The 15,498-nt window shown below is 51.8% G+C and overlaps 1 protein-coding gene across 2 annotated transcripts in view; it reads right to left on the bottom strand.

The window, feature by feature from the left end:
• LOC144468609 (uncharacterized) overlaps nt 1-14,274 on the bottom strand; it is a 33,305-nt gene extending 19,031 nt beyond the window's left edge. For both annotated transcript variants that reach the window (XM_078178203.1, XM_078178204.1), the window contains exons 1-3: nt 13,097-14,274; nt 12,067-12,297; nt 6,686-6,799 (exon numbers count right to left, since the gene is read on the bottom strand). In XM_078178203.1, coding sequence (XP_078034329.1) covers nt 6,686-6,799; nt 12,067-12,297; nt 13,097-13,352 — 601 coding nt within the window. In that variant the 5' untranslated portion in view covers nt 13,353-14,274. The remainder of the gene's footprint in view (nt 1-6,685; nt 6,800-12,066; nt 12,298-13,096) is intronic.
• Between the last annotated feature and the right edge of the window lie 1,224 nt (nt 14,275-15,498).

Raw genomic sequence — 15,498 nt, 5'->3', positions numbered from 1 at the left:
CGGTACGGCAACCGATGCCTACAAGATTATTCCTCGCTACCGACTACCACGATCGTCCGCCAGCAGAAACAAGGGAGCTCTCCGTGTGCAGCTCCGCGACCGGATCCCACGACTTCTCACGTACCGGACGCTCGTAATGCCCCCCAAACGTACCCGTCCGACACTCTTTTTGGATACCACCGTGTTTCCATTCAGGAGAAGCAAAGTAGAATGGGAGTCTGCAAAGAGAGAGAGAGAGAGAGAGAGAGAGAGCTGCCGTCAGATAATTCCTCGTCGATCCCCTTCGATCCTCTCCGATCTTCTTGGATTCCCTTTGTTTCTTCGCGATCGCCAACGTCTTCGTTCCCGCCGGCGATGGCCCTATTAGCGTTCGCTTCTTCCGAAACAGGAGTCGTCGTCGCAACAGTCCATTCTGCTTCTGTGGATCGCGTATTGTTGCGTTGCAATTGCAGTCCGATGGACAGAGCCGGCCCCCGATCGTCGGCGCCACTTACTATCTCTACTTTTGATAGATTAACCACAGAAGCCAAGGAGAGTGGGGCATTTAGAGTGCAATCGAGATCGTACAGCGCAAGTTCCAGCAGGGTTAATTTTCATTTCGAATCTATTGTGGTAAACGGAGTTTGATCCTGACGACGATAATAGTCCGAGGTTTGATTAATCGAGGAGCATCAAACGTCCTCCTCACTGCGGCCATTTTGGCTTGCGGATCGTGTGACACGATGGCGGGAACAATTACGAATCAAGTTGTTTCCAACAACTAGGATGCCGGAGTCGTGTATCCTCTTCGAAAGAATTCTGCGCGAGCAGTTCTTTCTCATAAATCGAGGCACTATTGAGAACCTCATTAATGAGACTTTAGCACGTAGCTACGAAAATCTTCTAATTAACAGACGTCTCTGTTTATCCTTTTTAGAAATATTCTTTGAAACGCAGAAGTTGCAGGTCTGTATCTGTTATGTGAGACAAAATTGGACATCGAAAAGAGTTAACTAAGAGAATTAATCAAAGGAAATAATGTGATTGGTATAGGGACAGTACGCGTTCGGATAAAATATGTTCTGCGGCGTTATCGAGAAGGAGAGTACGAATGCGCGATGGTTGGAAGAATAGTCCGACGGTGGTCTCTGGGTAATTAATTGGGCAGAGCATCGGGCGACGCATCAGGTAGCCAGACGAATTGTGAGGCGGAAAGGCGGTTAATTACAATAAACAAGAACGATCGTGATATAACACCTTCGCCGATTGCCCCTTTTGGTGCTCGTGGAGCATGGTGAAGCAGAGAGAGAGCAATAATTCCAATCTCCGCAGCACGAATGGTGGGCTTATCTAATCAAAGTGTGGCGGCCCCGGAGGACGGAAATAGCGCGGCTTTTTCCTCCTCTCTAATAACGGGCCCCTCCCTCCGCTCGTCTTACGTCCTCCTTGACGCCGGGCGCTGCCAGAATTTTCGAGAATTTTGCTCGTATCTTTCCTCCTCTCCTCCCCATGCCCGGAGACCGTTGCTGCGAGCACTTTTGCCGCGTTCGTTCATCGAACATAAATTCTTTAAATAAATACCTTCGCTTCGTACGACTCTCCGCGCGGACAAGCAAATTATCAATCGCAAAATCTAGACGCGAGTTTCCCCTAGATTTTTGTGTGCAAAAAGTTCTCAAAAATCTGGTGAACAACGCGTTGCTAGATTTCAAGGTTCAAATCCTACTCCTATTGAAATTATTAAGATGTTTCTTTAATAACATTATTGGAAACTTCTATCGTCATTTGTACTCTTGTAACAGTTTGAAGGAATCCGGAGAACTCTGGATTTTTCTGTAAACTTTGTGATCCTCGTAATAATCATCGTCGTTCTCCATCTTGGAGTGGCGCAATCGCAGCAATGCAACGTGAAAACATTGAAATTGATGAAAAGGCACGGCCGAAGAAAAATGCAATTTTTCCAGTGGCCAATGATGACTCGAGATGACAGCAATTCGCGACCGAACGGGCCGAGGCCTGCCATTTGTAGATCCGTCACGAGATGTCGCGGGGCGTCCTTTAATCAGGATTTTTGAAACGACTTTAATCGGCGAACCGCGACTACTTCCAACATCCGAAAAGATGTCTCCCCGAGTCCACAAAAAAATGATCTGTTCCGCGCCGAAGGAACGAACGCGCCCGGTTGATCGACCCGTGTTTGCACGTCAATCCACGGTCCTAGCGATTTATTTCCATTTCGAAGCGACGATCGTTCTCTCGTCGTTCCAGCCTCCGCGTCGATACAGTATAAAATTCATGTTTCGCTGCAAACAGTTGTTTTTCCAAGCGGACGCGCACGGCTCCGTTCAATTTTAACGTTTTCATCGGCAATATCGTCCGCCCGACCGTTTGCCACCGGACACGGAATTAAGCTGATTTTTTGGCAGCGCAATTTCGACTCCCATGCGGCCCTTAAATCCAGATGCCAGCGGGTCGTGGGGGTCGTGGGGGTCGTGGGGGCCGTGGGGGTCGTGGGTCGCGCGGGCCTCGGGAACCGCTTTTCTATGAAAGCCAGAAATCATTTCGCGGACCTCTCCCTGCATTCCCTCTAATCGACATTCCAAACGCGGACCAATTACCGGCCAAGCAAATTCAATTTCAACGTTTGACTGACAGCGACTGTCCGTCGATATTGTCCGGCCAGCTGCGTTTCGATGATTTTCGGCTACCGTAACCGGCTGCTAGCCACTTTGTTCCGCGATCCCTTTCACTCGGCGCTCGATCGCTGCCGCCCTTTTCCGTCGCGTTTCTGTCCGTGCTCTTTCGATCGTTCCCCGCAATTTCTTCGACGAGTCCGCCTGCTTCTTCCATCTAACAGGCTGGCCTTTTGCCTGTCCAATCCCGGATCCAACACGCCCGGGTGGAAGAACACGAGAGGGAGCCGGCCAAATTTTCAGCCGATTCCAACGAGAATTTCTGCACAGTCGGTTTCTAGATTTCCGCAGAAGCCGGACACTTCCATCGCGCTTCGAACGGTTCCGGTCAGCCAATTTCAGCCTTGGAAGTCCGTTAGGTTCTGTCACTTCCTACTCTCGCTTCCCACCCAACTGGCTGCAGTTAGAAAACTCGCGATCTGCGAGCGATCCTCGGGAATAAATTAAGCCGAGTCTTTAAGTTTGTAAAACGTAGTTCGCCCACATTTTTCTACCAAATTTCGTAAACGCGACACAGTAGTTGTGTCACGCAGGATAGAAGCAATGCTAAACCTCGACGGTCGTCCGTCTGGGCTACAAATTACGCCTCGTTCAAAACGCGATAAATCATCGTAAAAAAATCGTACATCAATTTTCGATAGCTCGTTGGAAAGGGGAGACTTTAAGCTTGAATTTCTCGTTGGTGTTTCTCGATTAAAAAATTTTTCAGCGCCGGTAGAATTTTTCAAATTCGCGTCCTTTGCACGTAGACGAAATAATTCGATCAGTATCGGAAACTGTAAGGGCACAGAAAACAATTCGCGAGGAACTTAAGGAATCGTGATTTCGTGAAACTGCGGGGACACGAAAATCCTTGGCAGTCTCGAAAATCGGGCGTCCGTCGTTTCCGGTGATCGAATCGCATGCCGGCGCGGTCCGTTAATCGTGTTACGCGTCGTTCCAGGCCACGGTAGCCGCGCTCGCAGTATTTACACGCGTCGGACTACAGGCGAATTACAGAAATTGCACGATTACCGGGCCTCCGGCCCGAAACAGCCGTTCCTCTCGGGCATAAAAGGCCAGCAGAGGGGGAGAAAGAGACGGAAAAGAAGAGGGTCGTGCGCTAGACGATCCCGAGCTAGGGGCGCGAGGGGCGCGAGGGGCGCGAGGGGGCCGGGCCGATGGTGGTGGTAATTTTCGATAACAAAAAGCTCACGATTATCCATGCAATAATGATAGCCGGCAGGTGTCTGCGTAGCGGTGCGCGCTCGTGAGCACAGTGTTTGTTTTGCCCGACGGCGGCGCAGCGCGGCGCGACGCGGCGGCTCGTACGCTCGCCGGTCGTTACATAAATTGTCCCTGGTGCGTGCCAAGCCGAGGAGACACGCCACCTCTCTCATGCCTCATGCCTCATGCCCCGAAAAACCTCGGGTGTGTATGCAATATGTCGTGATGCGTGTCCCGTTTCGACAGGACCCAGGACTTCTCCACGCGACACACTCTTTCTCTCTCTATCTCTCTCTTTTTCTCCCTTTCCCTCCGCCTTTCGCCTACTCTTTCTCGTTTTCTCTGTCTCATCGTTCCGACGGGGCCCCTCCTCTTTCATTTCGGGGGCCCGTCGCGTCCGAATTAAATCGACCGACCGACGTTTCCAGTCTGGGACCAGAGAGTCCTCGGTCTCGCGCCTCGGCTGCCGCCACCGTTTCCGTGGCCATTGTTAGCGAGCCAGCCTCGTCGGACACGTTTTTTTCCGTCCGCCGAGTCAAGGGACAGGCGGGGCCCACTCTTCCACGATCATTCACACCGATGAATAGCCGCCACGAAACAAAAGTAGAATCCCGAGTATTCGGCTGTTACCGGGCCCGAGTCTCGCATCTGGTGTTCATTGGGACCGGGGGCCCGACCGACCCACCATGGGAGTGTCGATCGAGGTGCCTCTGACTTGAGTAAGGAGTCTTGAGTTGTAAATGAAGCGCTCGGCGGTCGTACACGGCCAGTGTCATGATTGCACCCTTTTCAGTCGAAGGATTCGAGGTGATCACGAGTTTGGATTCGAGCTTGCAGGTGTAAATCCTTTCTGGTCCGTCCTTTTCCCGATCTCTTGAGGTTTACGACAGCAGCTTTAGTCAATGGTGTTTGGAAAACTTGGTACATTATTAGCAAATTGCTTTGCAAATAGTACGAGCAACGGTATTTCCTGGGGCGGGGGAGTTCCGATTCGATCATTGATTCTGCATGAATCGTCGATAAGAACGACAGAAATAAAGAGCGGAGGCCTTTACAAAAACAGTATTCTGGAAAAATTCGCAATGTTTCCATTCGGCCGGGTCGCGTGTCGAAAAATATCGCTTTTCTTGTTTTGATATTTCAGAGCGAGCACACGGTTGCCCGGATTGGGATCGAGCGGAGTGCACGGGGCACGGAAAAATCCGAGGCCGGCGGTGTTAACGTGTAAATAGTTCACAATTAACCTCGTTGCCCCGTGAAACTTTAATTCGATGGTTAAACGCGGCCTCGTCGACCGCTGGAAAATTGACGAATATAATACGCGCAGTTTCTCCGTTCCGTTGGCCGATGAGAGAAAAACGGGGGTGGAAGAGAGACGAACGGTCGATGGCAGAGAGAGCGAGAGAGAGAGAGAGGAGAGGAGAGGAGAGGGCGAGACGAGCGATAAAAAAAAACGTTAGTAGAATCAATCACGATGGACCATTTTGGGGAAAAAAAATCTGCGAGGCCGCCGGGCACGGATCGCCCTACGCCTATCAATACTTTATACAACAAATGCGAAACGTCCGCAAAAACGCTGCCGTATTCGCGGTTGACTCCGCAGCGGCTATTAATCTGATATCGAAATAACGGGCATTTTTTTGCCGCCAGTAGAACAACCGAGCCCGAAAAGGGGGGCCGGGAGCGGGAGCGGGAGCGGGCGCGGGCGCGGGACTCAGGCGTCGCGGCCGCGAGTTTTCCGAGAGGATTGCCTTTTCCGAGGGGAAGCGGCAAATTCGAGCGGTTTCGCGACAAATATTCACCAGGGATTAATTTACATTTCGCGGGTCCCATTATGTGGAAGCGACCGCGAGTAATCGAAAAATCACGCCGGCTTTAAATGCTCGAGCTCCGATGGAATTATTTTCGTTATTGGTCCCTGCGCGTTTGGTTATTTTCACGGTTTCCGAATCACCTTTCGCGATGAATATTCATGGCCACGGTGAAACCGGTGTCACCTGTTACTGATTTACAGTTTGCCCTTCGTACTGGCCGCATTTCCAGAGCGTTGGTTAACCTTTGATCGTCCAAAGGTGGCAGCTCTCCGAGCCTTCCGGACGATTTCATCTGTCGGGAGTGTTGTTTAACAATGGAATGGACGTTTGTTCGCGCGGGGTCCAATGTTCGATAAAATCGAGTCTCAAAATTCAAATTCGAAAGTTAAAACTTATAATGATTTTTAGGAGAGAAAGAACGAGACACTTTCTAATAAAATTTCAAGCATCCCTAAAATCGAAGGCTCTGCCAGAAGAAACTACCAATTTCCCCTGCACAATAATCACCGAGAAACGGAGATGGTCGAGACGAGAAAATTCAGTGGCAAGATCTGGAAGGTATAGTTTCGCTGGTCGGCGAATGGGGTCCATGGTTATTTGTATATCAAGCTCTCGCAAATACGCGACGCCCCGGTTATTAAGCATGACCAAGCAGCAGTAATTAACGGATATTTTTGGAGGTTTTCATAGTATATTACGGTAAGTGGATTACTTTTCGCGAGTGTGCTGGTAAAAGCATTGTCTATGTAGCACGGCCCGGGTGAATAGCTAACCCGAAACACGCATACGCGCGGTACGCACGTCGACCACTGCATCATCGCGCACCATCTGCTCGGTAATGACTCCCCATTACCGCGTATAGGGACTTTCGTTGAATTATCGGTACATTTTCAGGGAATCCACGCAGGATAGTAGCAGCCGGTGGCCGCGGATAGATCTCGTGGCCAGATACGTGGCTGTTGTATCTAACGAAAACTGTTCTTTTCTACTCACTCGTTTTGGAGCGTGGCTCCCTCGGTCCGTCCACCGTCACCTTGATAGCTCTGGTGTAGGTTGCCACTTGCGGGGGCGTCGTTGACACCGTTATCGTGATGCTGAAGCTCTTCCCTGCAACAAGCATCGGAAACTTTGCTGTAGAGCGGTATAAACGTCGCGCGAACCTATGAATCGTTCCTTAGCAGACCAGCGAAATTGGATGATGCGAAGGAATTGTTTTCCATGTTCGAATCGATCAGCAAATTCTTTCGAAAATAATGCTACGAAGCCTGCTTTCGGTGCGAAACTTTGCCTAGGTATAGGGTATAAGGTCTAGAGAGATATTGGACAACTCTTTTTCCCCGTCCCAAGATCGTAGACCCAGTTGGAAGGTGTTCAGGGGGCAGGCAGGCCACAGACAAAAAGGCGACTAATTTGTTAACACCAGTTGCTAAAAGAACCAGCGACAGATTGAAGGCTGCGGTCGAGTCGAGTCGAGTCGAGTCGAGTCCCGATCGGAATAGTTTACCATTTCCTCCGGCGCGCGGCGATTGCATCGAGGACCATTAGATGTCTCGGAAGACCGCGAAACTCCTCCGGGTAGGGGGCAATACGGCGAAGGGAACCCCGGGGGTGGAGCATCGGGGTACATATATCACCGGCGAAGGTCTCGAGGTTGAAGGTCCGGTATATTAATTCCCTCTCCATAAACGTCCGTCGCCGAGATTGACTACGCTCTTTTAAACGGCCCATCGCGCGCTAATATGCATTCGGTAATTCGCCGCTGTCCGGGTTCAACGAAGGAAGGAAGGAAGGCAGGCCCTCCTTCCCCTCCCGCGCTCGTTTCTTTCGGACCCTGGCAGAGTCAACCGTGTTATATCGCCTCGCGGGAATGTTACTTTGTGTCGGCACGGTCCCGGCCACTTAAAAATAGATTGGCTTCGTGGGAAGGAGGTGTTGATCGTTTTTCGAACGCCGGGCGACATCCGAGCATTCGGAGACTGGTAGCAAAGAGATTCCGAGGGATTCTTCGAACTGTTTGGATCGCCTCGAGCGTGAAATTAATCGATCCTGATAAGGGGCTGGAAGGATCGAGTGCAAAACGAAAAATTGATGCTTCGCTCTGAAACACGACTGTCCGATTTTTTGAAAAACTGCTATCGGGGCGATCGCGTGTTGGGAGCAGGGTGTTCCATTAAATTCCGCGGAGGCGGCATCTGAGGATTCGCGGGGCGACTGGGCCAATTATGGGAGATATGAAGGAGGACGTCGGTTTGCGTTAAAGAGAGGATATCTAACGTGTCGCGGACATATAGTCGTTTGTGTTGGCGTAAACGTCAACGATTTGTAATTGTCTCCCCTTGGCGCGCCCAGGTCCGCCTCGCTGTGTCTGTCAACATGATAACCGGCATCAAACACCCCCAACCCCGCCACCCCCGGGAGCTGCAACTGACTGCAGAGAGGCACGGCGTTATATCCTAGTTATAGTTCGCTCTCTCCCCCGCGTGCAACCGCTCAAACCCTCTTTCCCGACCAGTCCACCCGTCCACCCACCAGCGGCCCTCCCCCGCGTTTCAGGCCCCCTCGCCCCCCTCCCTCCCGGTGTGCCTCACCACCCGTTTCACCCCCGTGAGCCGCGCGCGCGTTGCTGTCGCTCTCGCGCCCGTCATTGTATCCTTGTTATCGTCATCGTTCCGGCCGAGCGCAAAGTGGCTCGTTTCAGAATACATCCCCCAAAAATCGCGGGTGTCGCGGTTGCTCTTTCTGGCTTTCGTTTTAAAATCGATTAGCGGCATCGATCACGGAGGACAGAGGCCGCGCGTCTGTCTTTTCCGGGCGATCGCGCGACCTCGGCCCCGGATGACACGCGGCGGCGGCGGCGGCGGCGGCGAACGTTTGCAACTGATGGGACGCGATTGGAAGCCGAATGGACTACCCTAGCACTCCGGCAACCTCGAGCTGTCTTTCTTTCGGAAGATACACAGAGGTCCAGGGTCGAATCGGTCTCGCAGAATGGTTTACGAACACTTTGGTTCGCGTCAATTTTCTAGATCAGAGATGATTCTATTCTTCTTAGTTTTCAGCTGCAATCTAGCTAGTCTAACTGATCCAACCAGTACTTCCAGACTGACTTAACAAACGTTGGGGTAGCCTGGAACGAGAAGGAGCACGCCAAGGCAGAAAGAGCGCAAGTAAGGGTTGAAATACTGTTCAAGTCGCATATCGCGAGTTCGGTGAAGGGGGTTCGCGCGCGACACCCGGCTCCCCCGCCCCTTCTCCGTCCGAGTTCATCGCATTTGGGGCTAATAATGCCGCACGGCCGATTCACCCCCCCCTCCCGCCGATTCCCCGGTCCTGCGGTTAATACTCGATGATGGGAACGGTCATCTGCAGAGACAGAACACCCAGGCTGTGCATTCGCGAACGACGGACGAACCGACGGACGGGCGAACGGACGGACGGGCGGACGGACGGACGGACGGACGTACGGGACGAACGGACAGACCGACCGACAGACAAAACCGGGCCACGCGTATGTGGCACCTATATAACGTGCAGCATCACCGGTTGTCCGGCAGCAGCTGAGAGAGAACGAGAACGAGAGAGATCGAGATCGAGCGAGATAAAGAGAGAGAGAGAGAGAGGGAGAGAGAGAGTGAGTAGAAGAGGGCCTCGTTTTCGGCTGTGTGTCGGTGTGCGTTTCGAACGGGCGAGGATGAGATTGAGCGCCATCCCGAAACCGCCCACACAACCGTCCCCGAAACCACTCGAAACCGTCCGTTAATACTCGTGGCACCGGGCGGGAGCGGGAGCGGGAGCGGGAACGGGAACGGGAACGGGAACGGGGAGGGGGCGAGGTATCCTAGGCACATTCGTAGGGACACACAGGCTCGAAGCAAGTGGGAGCCAGAAGCCGGGAGAATGGAAAACGAGGGGGCAGGCAACGCAACGGGCCTGGGAGGTAGGAGACGGAGGAGGAACGGGGCGAAGGTCCCGAGTCTCGCAACAGGATGTCTCTGCAATTGTCAAATAATTACTATCGGTGGTAATTTCAGCCGTGTCGATATAGACTGCGGTATATTACTAATTATAGGCACGGGATGCCTCGGAACCGACCATGATGGAACGCCCGTTTCAGCCGGCCGGTGAGGTACCCTTCTTTCATCCGGCGCTACCTGCTTCTGTCTCCTCTTCTCTCTCTCTCTCTCTCTCTCTCTCTCTCGCCTCGTCTCTCTTCTTTTCTTTTCAACGACCCCCCCTTTCGGCGACCTGAAGCACCGGAACCCCGACCGGCACTCAGGGAAGGTGATAATTGCCGCGTATCCCCGACCGCTCATATTGAGATACATTCTTGAGGATTGTTCCGATAGAGACCCCCTGCGTCCCGATTTGTCACAGGTGGCTTACTGAAACTTGGAGATGGCAGGTTTTCGCGGGAATTGGACGATGTCCGTTTACCGGATCGCTAAGGAAATTAAATGGAAATTCCGAGGAGGTAATAAGTTTCCCCGATCTTTGAAGGCAGCTCTCCGGACGGAAGCACCGCTTTCCTTCGAATTATTCGAACAATTATTTCGGAGAATCGAAGGGGTTGTTTCAGCGTTGATCGAACGTAGCCGAATTTCTTGGGACATCGGTTATTGGGCGATCGGGCCGGCGCGCGGCAGGATTCAATCAAATTAATAAGTCGCGGAAACAAAACCTCGACGATAGGAGGAGGGTAGATAGAGGCACACGGTCGGCCGCGGCCGGCTACGAGCCATGGTGGCGGAGAAGGGGGGGGAGGGAGCGGTTTGGTCAATCGTCGAAATTGAGTATTACGGATTATCGAGGAGAGGCAGAGCGGAAAAAATGCCGAAAAACTGGACAAAGGGATCGAAGGATTTTGGCGAGGGAACGTGTCTCTTTCGCTAATTGATTCCCCGGGGTTAGCGTGTCCGGTGTCAGGAGGATGGCGACTCGCTGACCCTGCACTTCATGATGAAATCAAATGAAACATAGATGATGCCATCGAGAGCGTGAGCGCGAGCCAGCCTCGATCAGTCTGCCTCGTTAATTCATAAATGCATCCTCCGATGCGTAGAACCCCGGCGGGGGTGCCGGTGGTACTGCGCGGACGGGAAAATGCATTTGTAGGACCGGGGACGAACAGGTTAGCTACCTGACGGCAAAGCACAATCGTCGCCGATAGAAGCACCGAAATCCGAACGGGGGGCGGCGAACTTAATCCGAGCGGCGGAAACGGATTATTTAAAAAACCGCCGCGAGCCGCCGCCGCCGCCGCCGGAACATCATTTATTAAACGCGGCCGAGAGCTGCAGACTCGTTTTTCATTCCCATTGTGGTCGATGATTCGATTTTACGGTAGCGGAATCTGATTTACTCTTCAAAGTGCTCCGGACACCGATTCGATAAAATTCCCACGGAATTAATCACCGAACCTGCCGATCGCTAAAACTCGCCGATTCGCGCGCGCCTGTCTTTCCGAAATCTTTAAAAATGTTCGCTCGATTATGTCCCACGAATCGATTTCAATAATTGGTCGTTCAACCTAGCGCGGTACATTTGGTTTCGGCGTTGAAGTATCGCGGCTTGTCTTTACGAGGATACGAGGGGGAAGAAGAAATGAGGAATTGTGAAAACGCGGGGCCAGTTTTCGAACGAGGAATTAAACGAGTGGCGAGCACATCGACCGGACTCGCATGATTTCGGAGACTTAGCCTCTCTGTCTCTGTTTCTGTTTCTGTTTCTCTCCCTAACCGACGGACGATGATTTCTGATTAACGGCCAGTTGTTTCGGATGCTAGGTCGGGGCTACCGGCGGACATCGAGTAATGACTCTGGGGCGGCGGGAGCGGGAGAACTCGCGGATGCGGAGGGTTGAAAAGCGAGGCGGTTCGAGGGGTGTTCAGGCCAGTTGATGACGATGATGATTACAATAACCGTGCTTTTAGAGGGTCCGAAATCACGGCACATGCCCCTGCCGCGCAATTTACTGACTGCTTTTTGGGCAACTTACAAAGCAAACTAGCTTTGAAGAACGAAACTGCACCACCCTAATTGGAGGATTGCTAATTGCTCGTCTCGGGAGCTTCGCCGGACTCGTTAACCGACTAATTTTTTGGGAAAATATAAACATCGGGAACGAAACAGCGTCGACGTCCATTTTCGAACGAAATAATTCGGGAGTTTTCGCGCGGCCATTTTTTTTATAGTATCGCTCATTGTTCGTCTACATTGTCCAGAATAATTTTTCAATTAGCGCGGCATGTACGGCGTGGGATTTATATTCGCGAAGGACAATGTGCTCAATTGATGCGATTGGACCGAATGCAAGATGAATTTGCTGTTCGATACCGGAAAGGTATCGGTGTTAAAGAATCGTTCGAGGAACTCACCCCTGCCGCTTCTGCCGACGAACCTGAGGTCGTTGAACTTGGCAACTTGGTTCTTCATCAAAGCGGTGGAATTCCGGAGCTCGGCGCAACAGTTCTCGTCGTTCCCCGCTCGTACTGTCACCAAGGTTCCATCCCCGACCTCGCCCAGGGCGACAACTTTGAATGCCACCGGAAGCGTCTTGTTCGACCGCCAATGAGTCGGCAGCTGGCTGCAGAGAAAATACGGCGATCCTGAGAAAGGAGCAAAAGTAATTACTGTCTCAATCTGTCCATCGAAACTGAATACAGAATTTCAAACACCAGATTTCGCAGCCAAATTTGCAAATCAGAGACAAATGCAACGATTCGAATTTTTAGTAGGAGATGACCACTTTTATACGCTGAGCTATTACTTTAATTTTAGGCCTCACCGCCTAAGGTTAGAAGCCGAAGATTAATTAATGATTCAGAAAATTGTACAATCAGGCTGTGCAAAAATATATTAACTTATTCAAGTTAATAAGCTATCGATTTTTATTGGTAGTTTCGTGGTTTATAGAACCAGTAATATATTTAATGAAGAACATGGTGGTGAACAAATTATGTTGCTTATAGTTTCCACCTACTAACTGTGATAATACAATTCTATGCACCCATTGTTTCCATAAGGCATAATCGTCATCCACTTCGAAATTAATTAGAATTTCCTCTCTATCTCTATAGAAATGAGCTCAAGATATCTAACATTCACAATTGTACGCAGATTGGACTGAAAGCTTGTTTAATTGTAAATCTTTATACTAACATTTCCGTGTTACATGTAACACATGTATGGATTGAAAAATTCATCAGCCATAAACTGTACTCTATCTCCACACCTAACTGCAATTAATTCCTTAACCACCGCAACTATCCGTAAACCTTGTTCGCTTATAAAATACAAAGTACGTGGAAGCAAAGAGGTGGGCAAGTTTTGAAAAGGTGAACACAAGCTCTTGCCTACCGTCGATTCTAGAGAAAGTTTAGTGAATTTTGTCAGAGATGTACGAACCTGTTCGAACGAGTTCGCCAGGATGTTCAGCCTGTGCCTCGCCGACGAGCTTCTCGGTCCACCAGAGCTCGCCGACGGCGGCACCCTCGCTCATCTCGCCACCACCACCCCCAGCGTCGGCGTCTTCGGCCTGCTGGTACCTGGTGTTCAGCCCCTGGAGCGGCGCCAGTGAGGGGCCGCAGGGGCCGGCGCCTTCGTGGGACCCAACGGTGGCGTAATTCTCCCCGCAACCCACGGAACCCACCGGTAGATGCATCCCATCGGCCAGTAGCCGCCCCTCGTCGCCCAAACACGCACCCTCCGGGCAGGACGTCGTGGCTTTCACTCGCCTCCTCTGAACGAGTCCTCCAGCTCCTATATCCAGCTCCTATATCCAGCAGCCGGATTCCGGTTTCCGTGTCACGATTTCCTCGTCACGGTTTCTCCGGTTCTGGCCACTTACCGGTGCTTCCGCGCCCGTCGATCAGCCTTACTTACCGACCATCTCGACATTGTCTCATCGAACCTCGGCTAATCACAATTCGCCTCCACGATATTTCCTCTCCGCGATCTTCATCACTCTGTCCGCGATCGACATTTGTCACGACGATGAAAGCGGGTCAACCGGCGGAGGATGGCAGAGACGGGTAAATAAATTGTCCTCTAAGGTTCGGATCTTGGACCGCTCACTTGGTGCCACGATCTCGGCGGTCCGGTCCGGTCCGGTCCGATCCGATCCGCTCCGATTTCGATGTTGGTGTCACTGGGGCGCGGCCACGTGAGCAACGTCTCAAGGAATCACCGACGCGATCCGAGTAAACACCGCTCCCGACGCGACGGATCCTACAGGTTGTTGCCTCGCCCCGGAGGCTCCGCGTTCCGGCGGATCACACGGGGCTTCGTTTCACTTGTGTGCCGGCGGGCTCTTGTGTCCCTGGTCCGATGGACCGGCAGGAGACTGTATCGGACAACCTGTTCCCGCGGGGAACACTCCGGGCATCCGGTGGTCACGATGAGGTCGAGCGGAAGTCGATCGTAGAGAGGAACGTCCGACGCGAACGTCAGCCGCGGTCGACGGTGCGCGACGTAATGCCGGCGGCGCGGCTTCGGCCGCGTGTTCCGCGTTAGCGGCCCGGGACGGGCTAAGCCTCGCAATTCCGAACCTCCCCACCGACGTCCAAGTCCTCCCGCCGCGTCCCCAAGCGTCCCGACGCTCCCACATCCCCACCGACGCCCGACCGACCGCCCTCCAGATCCGAGACTCGAGACTCGAGGCTCGAGGCTCGAACCGTGTGTCCTTCTGCTTTCGCGGCATTTCTTTCCGCACACCTCCGCATTAATCCTTTCGGAACCCTTAATCCTCTACCTTCCTCTTCCGACTTCTCCACATCAGTCGCCATTCAAAATTTTCATTATCCACTTGCTCTGTACTTGGATTGTCTTTTCAATTCCAACGAAATGAATCCTTTGTGACCTTTGATCTTCCATCTGCTTCGCCCGACTTCACCAAGTCAATTGGAATTGCCACACGAAGATTTAAGGACGTGTGATCAGTTTTCATAGGAGTAGCTTCGAAGACTCGTCGAGACGTAGATCGTTAACTCGACGAACAAATGAGAAAGATATGCAGGAGCCAAAGGGTGTCGACCTGAGAGCCCGCAAGTGCGTTAGAATTTCGGAGCGACCTCCGAAATCGTAACAGCTGATCAGTGTGCTCGTCGACTCTCGCGCGTTAACCCTACGCGCGTGTGCGTCGTTGATACGAACATCGCGACTGCTTGAACAAATTCGAAAGAAGATTCGTGTCCTTCTGCAACAATAAAACTTTGTTTCATCCGCCAGAATTAGGCATGAAAAAGGTCACGGAACTATTAAAAGATTTCGGGAAAGAGAGATGAGAACTCAATTGGCTACTTACTTAAACGAAGCAGTTCAATTGCGCATGTAATTATTAATCGAATAAATATAAACGTTAAATTTCTAATAAAAACATAAATCCACCGTGGAGAGGGCGCTTGTTCAAGACCAGAAAGTTGGCGCCATCGTCGCTTTCCCGCGCTTTCGAGCGCGACGCGCCTTCGATTATCAAAACGGCTTCTCATCGATCGCAGCTTCGATTGCGCAGTCGTCAGGTGCGGGAGGACGGTTTCGCAGGTTGAAGAAAGAGAAAAAATCCAGCGAAGGCCGAATCACGCGGCCGTGAAAAGTATCGCTACGACATAATGTGGCTCGTTTTTAATAATCGGCCGTTGCGGAAATTCCTGTGTGTCATCGTAGTACACATATATTTAACGAACCGTTTCCTATCTGCAGATCCATTCGCGCCAACCAGCCATCTTGCATATCGAACGAAGACCCGGAGTCTTTTTACCGCCCCTTCCTAATCGCATTTTGAACCTCTTCGACGTATTCGCGTACACGAG

The sequence above is a fragment of the Augochlora pura genome, chromosome 4, assembly GCF_028453695.1.
Source record: "Augochlora pura isolate Apur16 chromosome 4, APUR_v2.2.1, whole genome shotgun sequence".
NCBI classification, from domain to species: Eukaryota; Metazoa; Arthropoda; class Insecta; order Hymenoptera; family Halictidae; genus Augochlora; species Augochlora pura.
This window is presented reverse-complemented; position numbering and strand designations above follow the sequence as displayed.